Source organism: Lissotriton vulgaris, chromosome 5 (genome assembly GCF_964263255.1).
Source record: "Lissotriton vulgaris chromosome 5, aLisVul1.2, whole genome shotgun sequence".
Classification (NCBI taxonomy): Eukaryota; Metazoa; Chordata; class Amphibia; order Caudata; family Salamandridae; genus Lissotriton; species Lissotriton vulgaris.
Window position 1 is genome coordinate 419,065,995 of NC_141693.1, and position 16,143 is coordinate 419,082,137.

The 16,143-nt window shown below is 47.6% G+C and overlaps 1 protein-coding gene across 4 annotated transcripts in view; it reads left to right on the forward strand.

The window, feature by feature from the left end:
• Window positions 1-15,730, forward strand: part of MAPK8 (mitogen-activated protein kinase 8) — a 585,436-nt gene extending 569,706 nt beyond the window's left edge. For 2 of the 4 annotated variants that reach the window (XM_086921791.1, XM_086921792.1), the window contains exon 13: window positions 13,565-15,730. In XM_086921791.1, the coding sequence (XP_086777917.1) occupies window positions 13,565-13,581 (17 nt within the window). In that variant the 3' untranslated portion in view covers window positions 13,582-15,730. The remainder of the gene's footprint in view (window positions 1-13,564) is intronic. The other 2 variants (XM_086921790.1, XM_086921789.1) reach the window with 1 other exon arrangement.
• The last annotated feature ends 413 nt before the right edge of the window (window positions 15,731-16,143 follow it).

Sequence of the window (16,143 nt, forward strand, 5' to 3'; positions counted from 1 at the left end):
CTGCCCAAAGTAGTCTCTGCTTTTCACATCAGGCAGTCCATCACCTTGCCCTCCTTCTTCCCGCCTCCGCATCCTTCAAAGGATGAAGAGCGGCTCCATCGTCTGGACCCAAAACGTGCGCTTTCATTTTATATGGATCGCACACGCCAGTTCCGGGTGGATGACCAACTGTTTGTTGGCTACGTGGGTGCGAAGAAGGGACGGGCGGTGCATAAACGGACCATCTCTCGGTGGGTTGTCCTCTGCATCAGAGCGTGCTACTCTTTGGCTCGAAAGGAGCCTCCTGTTGGGCTGAGGGCCCATTCCACTCGGGCCACGGCGGCTACTACTGCCCTGAGTCCCCTTGCAGGACATTTGCCAGGCGGCTACGTGGGCCTCGCTGCACACTTTTGCGAGGCACTACTGCCTGGACGGTCAAGTCCGGAGGGATGGCTTCTTTGGCCGTTCTGTCCTCCAGGACTTTCTGGTGTGAAATTGTATTGGTTCGCAGACCCACCTCCGGGGTTGGTATTGCTGGGGTATCTATTCTAAGGTAAGGAATCTAATACTAAGGTGTTTCTTTCAGATGAACAAGTTACTTACCTTCGGTAACGATATATCTGTAAGAAACATTAGTTAGTATTAGATTCCTTACCGCCCCACCCTGCCTCCCCGTTCTGCGAACTGATACTTAGGGTTAAGGACATCCCTTTCAGGGCCCTAGTTTCAATGGCACCAGTGTTGGTTCTCACATGGCTCTGCGTGTTCTGGCGCGGAAAAGCTGTGTGCAAAGAACTGACGTCAGCGCGCGGAGGCGGCGTCTATATACTCCAGCGACGTCATCACGACGCCAACGACTGACGCGGAGCCGCAGGGAACACCTGCAGACGACGCCTACCGACGCGCAGGGGTACTGCTACGCAAAAGTTTCCGGATCCGGACTGACGCCTGGGGATATTCTAAGGTAAGGAATCTAATACTAACTAATGTTTCTTACAGATATATCATTACCGAAGGTAAGTAACTTGTTCTTTAGGTCCAGAAGTAATATTTTCAGTTTCCTAAATGTATTTGTTTCACACACACCATTCAGAAGATACCCCGAGTGTGGAGCAAACATTTCCACACAGTGACCATCAGGAGGTCTGGAACCTGTGCTTATCGCCGGAACACGACAAGTCCAGCTGTACAGCCTGCGCTTCCTTTTGATCCAAGAAGACCTTTCAAAATCGGAGGGCCCGTCGACACGATATGCAGAGATCAGCTCCAGAGCCAGTGGATATCTTCGCTGAGGAACCATGCGTCCCAGAGGAAGATTCAGACTACCTCCAAAGCGTATCCGAGGCAGACGACTCCGATGACTTCATACCTTCGCGTCAACGCATGCCCCTTCCTCAGACCCACATAGATCGAAGGCAAAGGTCAACACTCCGCCTCCTGGGCCTAGTCGCGACCGAAAAAATACTTGGAAAGCCCGGCTCCGAAGGAAATCTTCAATCCTTCTGGTAGCTCCATACTGAGCCAACTGCACGTGCCAATACCACCACCTCCCTTAGAACTGAAACCGAAAGAAGTCCCAGTTCCAAAACACGGAACAAAACCGTCGACTTCTAAAGACTATACGGCTCCGAAAGCAATTAAGCCTGCTTCGAAGCTGACAAAAACAGCTTTGACTTTAAAGCCCATATCTTCGGTGCAGAAACCAACAAAACCTGCTTCCGATGCTCACAAGCCCTCGAAACAGGCTTCGACTCCAAAGACGAACATCTTCGGTGCCGAAAACTACGCCAAAGGACCCTACAACAGCTCCTATGGCTAAAGATCAGCAACAACCATGTCCGGAACCGAAAAAATTGGCGCTGAAAGTGGTTCCACAAGAAGAGGAGCTTTTTCAACCAGATCCTTTACAAAAAAGGATCTACATTGATCCACAAACAGGACACGTTTCCACTACACCATACAGGAAGAGGAAAGCAGATTCAGCACCTGCACCTGCAGTGCCTGTCAAGAGGAAGGACTCTGCCACATCTCCCATGCACGCTTCTTCTTCTGTACCTTCTCTTTAACCTCCTCCTCTTTCAGACATTTCACCTCCAAATTCTCCTCCTCATTCTTCACCACATACACCTCCTCAGAATGATGATGAGTATAGCATAGGGGGAGGGGGAGACCCAGATTAGCCTTTTTCCCTATGCACCAGACTGGGAGTATCCAAACCCACAGGACGTGCCAGATATTCCTGACCCGCATACATATCCATCCAAACCTTCTCCTCCAGAAGATGGTATTGGTTTTGGGTATCTAATCAATAGGGCTGCCATCTATCATAATGTCACAATGCACTCAGATGAGGCAGAAGAAGATTTTTTATTAGATACTTTTGAACAATCCCAAAAATCTGTTCAAATACTACCTATGATTAAAGGGGTCATTAAGCATGCCCCAGAAGTGTTTAAAGATCCAGTAATAGATAGATTCATAAATCCAAGGATAGCAGATCCTGCCTACGTGAAAAGACAGTTACCCTTAGATTCCTTAGTCGTTTCAAATGCTAGAAAAAGGGCAAACTCCAAAACATCCGGTGAAGCACCACCCCCTGAAATCAAAAATAGATGATTCAGGCAAAAGAATAGCTGCCCAGGGGCACACTCCTCACCTCCTGGGGGGTTCAAGCCCACAGCATTCCTCCTCATGTGGGCACCTCTTTCCCTCAGCGCTGGAGTAACTCCCGGTTCCCACAGTATCAGGGACCTGGGTAGGGGCCCTCCCTTGTCAGGGGCCCATGGGGACAGCAGCGGGGGGGTTTATAGGGGTGCAGGGCCCAGCTCACAGGCCCATGTGGCGGTAGCACCTCACAGCAGGTCCCCTCCCTTCCTTGTCCCAGCGCTGACTGACTCTCTGGTGACACTTCCCCCTATTTATACCCTCCTTCCAGGCAGTGCCAGGACCTTCTAGAATGTTGGCACATCTAGCCTAAACTGGTTCTAGGGGAGGGGGTGAGCACCCTGGGTGCCAGGCTTTCCCTCCAAAAGCTAGGGGTTGCTGGGTATTAATGACTAGACCGACAACCTAACGCAGTCAGGTGGCACTACCCAGGCCATGGCATCCATTTTAAAATACAATACATTTCAGTCAGGTGCAGTTTTAAAATGGGGGATGTTTTCTGTACACCATTTAACAACATGTAATTTTACATTTTCACAAAGTGTCTCACACCACTCATGGCCTATACAGGTTTAATCCCATGGGGGAGACATCCTAGGTAAGGGGGTCAAAAGCGAAAAATTTTGGGGGAAAAAGGCCAAGTCCAACATACACCAAGTCACATCTTCCGCTCTCTCATGTACATCAATACCTAGGGGCTACAATAAACACGTCTACAGCTCTAGCGTATCCCAGTCCAACCAGGATACACAGCATTCAGGCGTTAATCACAAAGTTTCTGAACCAACACTCTCTCCCAGCCAGAGTGTTCATGCAACTAATAGGCATGATGGCATCTTGCATTTTTATTGTACCATATGCAAGACTGCAAATGCGCCCATTGCTGGAATGCCTAGCAAGTCAGTGGAACCAGGCTCTAGGACATCTTACAGACCTGGTGTTGGTGGACAGCCACACACATCGCTCTCTGCAGTGGTGGAACACCAAAAATTTGTCCAGAGGGCGGCAGTTCCTTGAGCCTGTCCCACAAATAGTACTTACAACAGATGCATCCCTCACAGGATGGGGAGCCCATCTATTACACCATACAACTCAGGGAAGATGGACCACTCAACAAAAAGTGCTCCACATCAATCACCTAGAGCTGCTAGCAATATTCTTAGCTCCCAAGTCCTTCCAAATACCTGTACAAAACAAGGCTGTCTTAATCCGGACGGACAACATGACAGCCATGTACTACATACAACTGTCACAGCTTGCACAGAACATTTGGAGATGGGCCATTCCACAAAACATACATCTATTGGCAGACACCTTCCAGGAGTTCACAATCCGATAGCAGATCTGTTAAGTCGACAGACACAACAGATTCACAAATGGGAACTACATCTGTAAGTTCTCCTACCATTCTTTCAGAAGTGGGGTCATCCAGATATAGATCTGTTTGCCACACACGAAAACGCAAAATGCCCAACCTTCGTCGCCAGATTTCCACACCCATTCTCCAAGGGCAATGCGATATGGATAAACTGGTCAGGCAAATTTGCGTACGCTTTTCTGTCACTCCCACTGATACCATTAGTAGTGCGCAAGCTAAGACAACAGTCTCTCAAAATGATATTGGTAGTTCCCACTTGGGCACGCCAACCGTGGTTCACAACACTGTTAGAACTCTCTCTAGTTCCACACCAAAGACTGTGTCTGGCACCATCCATGTTAACGCAGAACCATGGAGAAATCAGACACCCAGATCCGAGTCAACTAAATCTAGCAATCTGGCTCCTGAACTCTTAGAGTTTGGTTACCTTAACCTACCACCAGACTGTATGAATATCATTAAGGAAGCCAGGAGACCTACTACTAGAGCGTGCTATGCAGCGAAATGGAAAAGATTTGCCATTTACTGCACCAATAACGAAATTGATCGCCTGGATGCTTCCATCGAGAACATAATTTGCTATCTTCTACACTTACAAAGATGTAATCTAGAATATTCATCCATAAGGCTTCATCTTGCCGCCATTGCTGCATACCTACTAAATAGACAGCATCTGTCCTTATTTAGAGTACCTGCAATTAAAGCATTTATGGAAGGATTAAAAATAATCATGCCTCCTTGGCTAACACCCTCTCCAGTGTGGAACCTAAACATTGTTCTTACCAGGCTCATGGGGACCCCCTTTTGAACCTTTACAAAAATGTGAACTGCAATTCCTCACGTGGAAAACAGCCTTCCTTATTGCTATTACCTCTCACAGGAGAGTTAGCAAAATTCAAGCCTTCACTATACAAGAACCATTTTTACATTTACACCGTAACAAAGTGGTCCTAAGAACAAATCCAAAATTCCTTCCTAAAGTCATCACACCTTTTCATCTAAACCAATCAGTAGAGTTGCCAGTGTTTTTTCAAAACCCAGACTCTGTTGCAGAAAGAGCTCTACACCCCCTAGATGTAAAAAGAGCACTTCTCTATTACATTGACAGGACCAAAGCCTTTCGTAAAACAAAACAATTGTTTGTAGCTTTTGCACCACCACATAAAGGCAAACCCATCTCCAAAGCTGGTATTGCTAGGTGGATTGTAAAATGCATACAAATATGCTATCAAAAAGCAAATTGTACATTAACAATTTCTCCTAGAGTGCACTCCACACGCAAACTAGGAGCCTCTACGGCTTTCTTAGGGAACATTCCCCTAGAAGACCTATGCAAAGCAGCAACATGGTCTACACAACATACCTTCACCAAACACTATTGTGTTGAAGTGCAAGCAAAGCAGCAAGCTGCTGTAGGCCAAGCTGTCCTCAAAACTCTTTTTCAAACTACTGCAACAGATATAGGCGACAACCACTAGGGGAAATACTGCTGTATAGTCAATGCTCAGTGTGAGATCTACAGCTCATATGCCTCGAGCAAAAAAGACTAATACAGCCATGGCTATTGGTGTCCTTCTGTCATCCAATCCTAGGAGGTCCTTTCAGAAGTCCCAGTACAGGGGAGGCAGTAAGACCATTTCCCCAGACTCTCCTGCCTCCTACTAGAGGTAGCAACAAAACCACTAACAGCCAACCTAGGAGTATTGTATAGGGGACTACAGGGGTAACAACACTAGAGGTAGCAAATGAAGCTTGGTGAAAGGAGCTGCCTCCTCCAAGCATTGACTCCCTTCTACTCCCCCAATCACTCTACACCTGTCGGGCGGAGAATGCAGAGATTTCCTTTTCAATGGGAAGAGATCATCTCTGACCAATGGGTCCTCTCCATCATAGAGCACAGTTACTGCCTGGAAGGAACTCATTGCAACCCCTTCAAACGTTCCACCCACAGAACACCAGCTCCTTTTTTAGGAAGAAGTCCATGCACATATTTTCAAAGTGGTGCTAGAACTAGTGCCATTGCAAAATCAAGGTAAGGGGGTTTACTTCCTGTATTTTCAAATTCCCAAAAAGGACGGGTCTCTAAGGCCTATATTCAGCCTCTGGCCCCTCAACAAATAGATCCTCTAAGAATATTTCCACATGGTTACTCTGCAGGATGTCATCCCTTTGCTGTAGCAAGGTGATCTCATGACTGCCCTCAGTCTGAAAGACACCTACTTCCACATACCTACCCACCCCACTCATCGCCTATCTACATTTTGTGACAAGTGTTCAGTATTAGGTAAAAATAATTCCATTTGGAGCCACCACCGAGAGTGTTGACAAAATACTTTTCACAAGGAATGGCATTCCCATATTGCCCTACTTAGACCAAGAGTGCAAGCAGTTTCTCGCTGACACCAAACCACTTTATCCCCTCCTCCACAGTTTTGGGCTTGACTATAAATACCATTAAGTTCCCACCTTAAGCCCCTTCAGATGCAGCTTTTTTTAGGAGCCGTACTCAAGTCAGTTACTGTCACGGCTGCAATCCTTCCTGCAGATACTGCCTCTTTTTCATCCAAATTGCGCATTGATTGTCATAACTGTTATGAGCCTTCTTGAAATAGTGGTCTTGTGCATATCGATAGTTCCCCATGCCAGACTGCACATGCGTCCACTCCAACAATGCCAGCCCGCACAGTGGTCACAAGCAGAGAGTCACTCGGATGATCTAGTCTTATGTCCCAACACAAATCGCTCTCTGTAGTGGTGGAACAGCAACAAACTGATGCAGGGCCAGCCCTTGTAGACCCTGTTCCCCAGGTGACAACCATCATGCATGCCTCACTCTCGGGCTGCGGCGAGCATCTTTAGCAGCTGACTGTTCAGGGCAAGTGGTCACTGCAATAAAGATACCCCTTCTTCAGTTAACTTGCTCTCCTTGCTATCCAACTAGCTCTCAAGGCTTTCTTTAATTGGGTTCAGCACAAAGTATCTTTGATAGTAAATGAACACCACTACTGCCATAAATTATCTCCCAAAGCAAACTGGCCCATAACGCAGCAGTCATAGTACAGAGCATTTGGCAATAGGCACTTCAACACCCGATACACCTGGTTGAGTAATACAGCAACAAATCCATAAGTGGGAACTAAACCTTCTAGACCTACTCCAGGACTTCCACTGTTGGGTGGGAATGGGGTCCCGAGGTTGGCCTCTTTGCAGCAGTTAAAAAAGCCAAAATGCCAGAAGTTCACCTCCAGGTTCCCAAACCTGCAGTCCATGGTCCATGCTCTATGGTTGAACTTGTCAGGGTACTTGGCCTACACCATTTCTCCTCTCCCACTCCTGTTGTACTTAGTCCCTAAACTTTGACAAACCTCCCCTGTTCTCATCCTGGTAGCTCCCACATGGGCCAGACAACCACATGGTTCTCAATTCTTCTAGAGATGTCCTGATTCCCCACAAGAGGTTCCCTAACAGGCCGGACCTTCTCGAGTAGAACCAACGCACAATCAGGCAACCCAATCTAGCGATTTGACTCCCGAGGTTCAGCAATCTTAACATCCCTCCTCAAGAGTGGAGGTTTAGCCTTGGAGAAGCGCACACTCTATGCACGGGCCTGCTACATTGCCAAGTTGAACATGTTTGTCTATTACTGCTTTTATAAGCACTTAGACCTGCTAAAACTTGCAGTTCAAGAATATAGTATGCTACCTTAATTATAGAAATCCACCTCCAAATAGCTTCACTTGCAGCCTACGCTCAGAACAGGGTACGCTTTTCTTTATTTAAAACCAGTCATCAGAGCTTTCACAGAAGGACTCAAACGGGTTATTCCATCCAGGCTTCCTTCGGCCCTGTCTGGAACCTTAACCTTTTCGATGCGTCGGACGGCCCCCGGCAGTCCGACATCACAGTGGACGTGTGCGTTGGACGACCAAGGGCCGTCTGATCTGTGCACACGTCGGATACGCCCGCAGCCCGGCAGAATGTCCGCCGCGATGAAGCAGTTAATGTTGTCCTTACCAGACTCATGGGATTCTCCTTTTGAGCCACTACACTTGTGCCCTCAGAACTCCTTTCCTTGAAGATTGCTTTCCTTGTTGCTATCACATCCCTAAGACACACTACCAAATTGCAGGCCCTCACCCTGGCAGAGCCCTGTTTCAAGTTCATAACTGCAAAACTGTCCTCGGAACCAAACCTAAATTCCTACCTAAGGTGATGTCGCTCTTTCATCTCAACCAGACCATTTAGCTCTTGATACTTTTCCCTCATCCAGACTAGATGGCAGAGAGGGGCCCTGCACACTCTTGATGCCAAGCGTGTCATGATTTATTACATCAATGGGACCAAACCCTTTCACAAAACCTAGTAACTTTTTTTTGCTTTTGTCAAACCTTACAAAGGGCACAATCTATCTAAAGCGGGCAAAGCAAGATGGATTGTCAAATGTATTCAAACCTGCTACATTTGGGCTAAAAGAAATTGGCCTGTTTTGCCCAGGCTTCTTTCCACTCACAAAAAGAAGCTGCTATGGCTTTCCTCAGAAAACTACCCATAGCTGACATTTGCGAGGCAGCTCCATGGTTCACTCCACACACATTTACTAAGCACTTCTATGTAGATATTTCAGCACACCAACACGCACAAATTGATAGTGAGTTCTTCTTCCTAGTCTCTGTAGCTCATGTGTACCTACATCCACACAAGCTGATTGTTACTTATCCTGTAAGTATTTGTAGCGTGTAGTGTTTTAGATTCACATGCGCCCCCCACCTGCCCCAGAAACCTTTTGTTGTTGCATTTGTACATTCTTTAACTTAAATTCTTTGTGCACAACTTCTTGCATGTTCCCCACACTTTCCTATCCAGCGCCTATTCTCTAAATTCTCATGCTGTGCCAAAAACGATCTAACAATGGAGCTGGTGCTCATGTGCATTACCAAGTTAGGACAGAGCCAAATCCCTTGTGACTTGAAAGACTTCCTTGAAGAAACACAAGTTGCAAACTTTTGAGCTTAATGCTACATGGAAGGAGTATGCAGAGCATGTGAATCTACAGCATTACACGTTAAGAACAGATGCCTATAGGCTAAGTATCATATTCCTTTTCAAGACTTCATCTTTATTCTGTTTGTGACAGAGAACCCTGGGTGAGGGTTTTTTCAATAAATTAAGGAATTTTGAGTTTTCTTATTTTTCTTTTGCATCAACATCATGGTGATTAGGGTTCCAGCTGTAACATGCCTTGTGAGTTTGGCAACAGCATGGGGCAGACATCAATGGGTCTTCAACAAACTTTGCATTGAGGAGTTCAACGAAGGAAGGTTTTCGGATTTGGACATACCATTGTTTTTCAAACTGAACAAGTTGGCAGAATCTAGCAACACCGCTCATGGGATCTGTGGTCCCGACGCCGCAGGGCCCGGCTGGATCCGGTTCTGGGCCGCAGACTAACATCCAACGCAGTGGCGGACGTGCTAACTGCCGTGGCAGCGGTCGGGTGACAACGGCAAGGTCAGTCCACATCTACCCCTGCAGCATCTGCCTGCAAACCCTCCTACTCTGAGCTTTCAGGCCCATGTGACGCCAGTGGGGGGCAAGGTTCGCCATCACCTCCTCCACTGGCACTGTCACATCGGACAAGTGGGTGCTGCAAATCGTCCGAAGGGGCTACTCGCTCCCCTTAGAGGCAACCCCTCCAGCCATGCCACCGCAGTACCACTGTGTGTCGGGGGATCACTTGAGTCTTCTGCGAGAGGAAGTCACGACCCTCTTGGCCAAGGGAGCCATCAAGCACGTTCCTGGGCAGAAATAGGGTGTGCTTGTTACTCCCACTACTTTCTGGTTCCCAAGAAGGGCAAAGGGGATCTACGCCCTATCTTGGACCTGCGGAACTTCAACGGCTTCCTCCGGAAGGAGAAGTTCAAGATGCTGACACTGGCTCAGGTCTTAGCTACCCTGGACCCGGAAGACTGGATGGTATCGTTGGACTTGCAGGACGCTTATTGTCACATTCCCGTCCTACCGGCCCACCGGCACTACCTGCGGTTCACAGTAGGCCACGAGCACTTACAGTTTACTGTGCTCCCCTTCGGCCTTACAGCGCCCGACAGATGTTCACGAAAGTGATGGCGGTGGTCGCAGCTCATCTGCGCAGATTAGGGGTTTCAGTCTTCCCCTACCTCGACGACTGGTTCTTGAAGGTGGGCTCGCCCGAGACAGTCGTCAGCCACCTCCAGACTACGGCCAACCTCCTGCACCTGCTGGGGTTCTCCATCAATGTGCCGAGTCACACCTGTGTCCCTCTCAGAAGCTCCTCTTCATCGAAGCAGTTCTCGACTCGGCGCGGTTTCGGGTTTATCCTCCCGAGCAGCGGGTTCGGGATATTCAGGCTCTGATTCCGATCTTTCAGCCGTTATCCCGAGTCTCGGTCAGGTTGACGCTGCGACTTCTGGGGCTGATGGCCTCCTGCATCCTTCTGGTGCATCACGCCCGGTGGCGGATGCGGGCTCTGCAGTAGGACCTGATGTTTCAGTGGGCCCAGCATCAGGGCAACCTGTCCGACCACGTCCTGATCTCGGAGGGCACTGCGAGACAGTTGCAGTGGTGGCTCACGGACCGCGATTGGGTCAGTGGCAGATCCCTCTCCCTACCCCAACCGGAGCACATAGTTGTGATGGACGCGTCCCTCCAGGGCTGGCGGGGGGTACATTGGGGAGGTGGAGATCAGAGGCCTCTGGTCTCCGGCGGAGTCCCGGCTCCATATCAACCTTCTGGAGCTGCGGGCGATTCGTCTTGCACTGAAGGCATTCCTCCCCTCTGTCTGGGGGAGTGTAGTGCAGGTGTTCACGGACAACACCACCGCCATGTGGTATTGCAACAAATAGGGCGGGGTGGAGTTGTGGACCCTATGCCAGGATGCTCTGCGCCTCTGGCAGTGGCTGGAACATCAGGACGTGACCCTGGTGGTTCAACACCTGGCAGGGTCTCGGAACGCCAGGGCGGACAAACTTAGCTGTCGGTGCATGATGGATCACGAATGGCGTCTGAACTCGGAAGTGGCGCAAGGTCTCTTTCTGCAGTGGGGAGATCCTTGGTTAGATCTATTCGCCACCGAAGAGAACGCGCAATGTCATCAGTTCTGTGCGTTGGAATTTCCAAGGCGGCACTTCCTCTGAGACGCTTTTCGTCGCGAGTGGAGTTGCGGTCTGTTGTATGCCTTCCTGCCTATACCACTTCTGCCCAGAGTGCTGAAGAAGATCAAGCGCGACCGAGCCTGTCATCCTTGTGGCTCCGGACTGGGCACGAAGGTACTGGTATCCCGAGCTACTCAGCATGTCAGTCAATCCCCCGATTCGTCTGCCTCTTCAGGAGGACCTTCTGTCGCAGCCGCTGGGGACAGTCCTCCACCCGAATCTGTCCAGTCTCCACCTCCATGTGTGGAGATTGAGCGGCAACAGTTGAGGCCATTTGACTTGCCTCCTGAAGTCTGCAATGTAATTCTGGCAGCCAGGCGTCCCTCCACGAAGTCGGTATACGCCTGCAGGTGGAACAAATTTGTGGCATGGTGCACAGCAAAGGCTTTGGATCCACTCTGCACCCCTTTCTGAGGTTCTCCTCTTTCTTCTTTCTCTTGCCCAGCAGGGCTCTGCTCTGGGCACTATTAAGGGCTATCTTTCTGCCCTTTCCGCCTTCTTAAGGCTACCTGATCAGCCTTCTTTGTTCAAGTCCCCAATTGTAAATAGGTTCTTGAAGGGCATTATGTTCCCCCCTGTTCCTTTTGTGATGCCTCAGTGGGACTTGAACCTGGTTCTGACTAACCTGATGTGCGCTCCCTTTGAGCCACTTCATAACTGTCCTCTTCGCCTTCTTACCCTTAAGACTGCTTTCCTGGTTGCCATCACCTCTGCCAGGAGGGTGAGTGAGCTCCAGGCTCTTTCCTTTCTGTCCATCCGGACAAAGGCGTGTTGCGGACGCGACCCTCTTTCCTGCCCAAAGTAGTCACAGCCTTCCACATCGGGCAGTCCATCACCTTGCCCACCTTCTTTCCGCCTCCACATCCCTCGAAAGAGGAAGAGATGCTCCACCGTCTGGAACCAAAACGTGCGCTCTCATTCTATTTGGATCGCACACGCCTGCTTCGGTTGGATGACCAACTCTTTGTTAGTTACGTGGGCGCTAAGAAAGGTCGGGCGGTGCACAAGCGGACCATCTCTCGGTGGGTCGTGTTGTGCATCAAGGTATGCTACTCTTTGGCTAAAACTGAGCCTCCTGTTGGGCTGAGGGCCCATTCCACTCGGGCCACGGCGGCCAATACTGCCCTGGGGCTGGGAGTCTCCTTGCAGGGCATCTGTCAGGCAGCTACGTGGGCCTCGCTGCACACGTTCGCAAGACACTACTGCCTGGACAGCCAAGTCCGGAGAGATGGCTTTTTCGGCTGTTCCGTTCTCCAGGACTTTCTGGTGTGGTCATTGGTTTGCAGACCCACCACCGGGGTTGGTATTGCTGGGGTATCTATTCTAAGGTAGGGAATCTAATACTAACCTGTTTCTTTCAGATGCACAAGTTACTTACCTTCGGTAACGATATATCTGTAAGAAACAGTAGTTAGTATTAGATTCCTAGCCGCCCCACCCATCCTCCCCGTTCTGCAAACCGATATCTAGGGTTAAGGTCATCCCCTTTCAGGGCCCGAGTTTCATGGCACCAGTGTTGGTTTTTATCATGGCTCTGCGTTTCTGGCGCGGAACAGCTATGTAAGAGAATTGACGTCAGCACGCGAGGGCGGCGTCTAAGTACTCCGGCGACGTCGTCCCAGCGCCAACGACGCCGGCGACGGATGCGGAGCCGCAGACGGCGCCTACCGACGTGCAAGGAAACTGCTACGCAAAAGTTTCCGGATCCAGTCTGACGTCTGGGGATATTCTAAGAAGGAATCTAATACTAACTACTGTTTCTTACAGATATATCATTACCGGAGGTAAGTAACTTGTGCGTCACGAGCTCTACAGACCATAGCCTTAGAGTTTTACTGCTTCAGTGTTACTCCAAGCTGGGTGAATTTGACCAAGTTTTAGCAGTTTGTGCATATCTACCAGCTGCTGCTCATTGATTTGCTCTATTCCTGTCTTGTAATATCCTCAAAGCTTGCTGCTGTATTTATCCTTCCTCCTTCCCTTGATTGACTGTACTTGATTATCTTGCTCGCTGTGCTTATCCATGGTATTAGTCTGACCTTTCTACATGTCCTCTTTAGAGTGTCTCCATCTGCATTACCAAGGTTAAATGTGTATCTTCTAATTTTGTCACACCTTTGTATTTTCTCTTCTCTCATTGTTTAGGGTAAGGTTCATATTGCATTCCTGCTCACATTTTTTATGATCCCGATTTTTAGCCAAACCGTTAGTGGTAGTTTTACACTAAATGAATGCCAGGCAGTTGGGTAGTCTTTGACACAAGTTTGCTGTGCGATCTCAAGAGTGTTAATGAGCTGTGAGGTGTGTCCCCAGGACTGTACTTACAAGTGACTTGCTCTTTTGTTTCTCATAGCACAGGTGCGGCAGTGACCAATGGCTCTCAGAACCCATCCTCTTCGTCTTCAGCTGAGGTCTCCTCCATGTCCACAGACCCAACGTTGCCCTCAGACACAGACAGCAGCCTAGAAACTTCTGCCGGCTCTTTGGGCTGCTGCAGATGACTTTGGGTGAGGGTGGGTTAGGGGTAGGGTGAGGGGTTCGTACAGGAACTGCCGATTTAATCTTGGATAAAGCAAATTTAAGATGATGGGGAGTTCTTTTTTAGTGTATATTATAAAGAATTGTAGGATTCCTTTTACATTATAGTGGGTTTAATTTTCTAGTGCTGTCATATGAAGCAGTCCTGTGTGAGCAGCCATGAGATATGTATTGTATTGTATTAATTGGGGGCTGCTCGAATTCCCTTCAGATATCATTGACAATTGTATCACAGTTTAAATTCGGCCTTTTTTTTTTTTTTTACTTTGCGGTTTGTGCCGCACTTTGTTTTTTCACCGAATTTGTGCGATTTCTTTTTATCAAAGAGACTTTAAACGTGCCGTCTTTTTACCATGATGTGAATTATTTAAGATTTGTATAGTTCTTTATTTCTTCGAATGTATTGCCAGTGGTTTGATCGTGTTTTCCCTCCACGTTCTCTGCTGGATTGTCCTGGTTAGCTCTGTAGAAGGAGCCTACTTAGTCGGCCTAGACCACAGCACAAGGCAGTGACCGGACCCTGGGCATGCACTGGTTTAGCAACACATCCATCACTCGGGGCTAAAAGTCAGGTTGAGGCTCTGTCTGCTAGACCATTAAAAACTACACGAGAAATGGTGCTGCCGAACTAATGTGGAGGCGCATGGTTAGAATACAGCACTGAGGGGAATTCAAATCTCAGACTCTCTGACCTTGTACGTGTCACATTACCTCATGATGCCTCTGTTCACCAAACTGGTATTTGTTGAGATGTTTTATACTTTTCCAGGCAGTCATTCATCCATTTACATTGGCAGGTTTGTAGACTCGCGGCTTGAGCTTCAAAAAATGTTATGTATGTGACTTTACAGGTGGTGGAGTTTGAAGAAAGTTGATCATGATGGAAAGCTGCATTTATTTTTATTGACATTGCCGGTTTTTTAATCAAGAAATGCAGCTGCAATCATTGAATATTCAGGGAAAGCTGCTTGCTAAGGTGGTGTATTTATAATTATGCGAATCAATTGCAATCATTATCATTCAAGGAATCATTCAGTTTTTTGTTTTGTTTTTTTTAACCTCTGAAGACTGTGGATGTTTCTCTTCGAATCTTTTATCATTGAATACTTTAGAAAAGCTGAAGCAAGTGTTTTAAGGATGGAGTTTGATAGTTGGAAAGCTGCTGTGGGTGCTTAAGGATTTTGTCATATGTAAATCTTTGTATGTGCTGAGAAACTTGCAGAGCTTGTTAGCCATTTACTTGAGCAGTGACTGCTGCAGTCCCTACTAAATTGTGATGACTGATCGATTGTGAATTTTTCAATTGATTGGAACTGAAATCACTGCTGAAGTGACCTGAGAAATGTAATAGGCCCATAAGCTTTAAATCCTAAAGCATTGCTAGTGTCCGCTACTGTGAGGTCTGTGGCATGATTTGCTAATTGGTGAGCCATGGCTGCACTAATTGGGTGAAGGCTGCATTGAGAGATGGAGGGGAGTTATTTTGTCATTTTCACTGGGTTGTAATGCACATATTTGGGGTAAGGCTCCAGTTTGTGCTGTTCTGGTTGTTTTCTGCAAAGAGCTGTAGCCTTTGAAAGTTTTGGGAAAGCCGTAGATCAAGCTTCAGAATTGCGGGTTGTCCATCAATTAGTGCAGGGATTGTTAAATCTTTGCCCTATTTAGCTTCTACGAGCCCCTGTTCTAAGAATTTCCAGTCATCATCAATGCAAGTACTTTTTTAAACTATAAGAGTGCAGTAGAGTAATAAAACCTCCCTTAATGGAGTTGGCCTAGTAATAATCCGTGTCCTACTGTGCTAAAGTCTTGATATCTCAACTGTTATATGGCTCACATAAAGCATGCCTGTGAGAACATGTTTACTGTCAAGCACAGATACCAGCCTGTTTTGGGAATGGATATGACATACAGCAAATATTATGTGGAGCCGGGGGACTCATAGAAAATACACTACAAAGTCAATAAATTGGTTACTTCCCAACTCTTTTTTGCTTTTGTGTGGATAATATATTGCGGTGCATTTTCTTGCCTTAATAGCACAAGGGTGTGGAGTTTCGGTTTTGCATCCTGAAACGATCCCTGACACACCACATCCCACACAACCTGTTACATAAAAACCTTAACGGTTGCATTAGTAGCCCCAACCTTCAGTGCCTAAGCGACTAATTCTGGGAAATCAAGCACATTCCAATTATTAATTAAAAATATATCTTAAATCTAGAAGACCTATAGTTACTAGACTGCCATTTCTAAAAATAAATCCTAATAATATTGATAAATAAAGTCTACTTTGGCTTGCATGCACAGTTAAGTTTCTAATCTATCTCCAAATGCCAGAAAATAGTAAGCTGAATCCCAGTCCTAGGTGTTGAGAGAGTCCAAAGCTAGTGCACA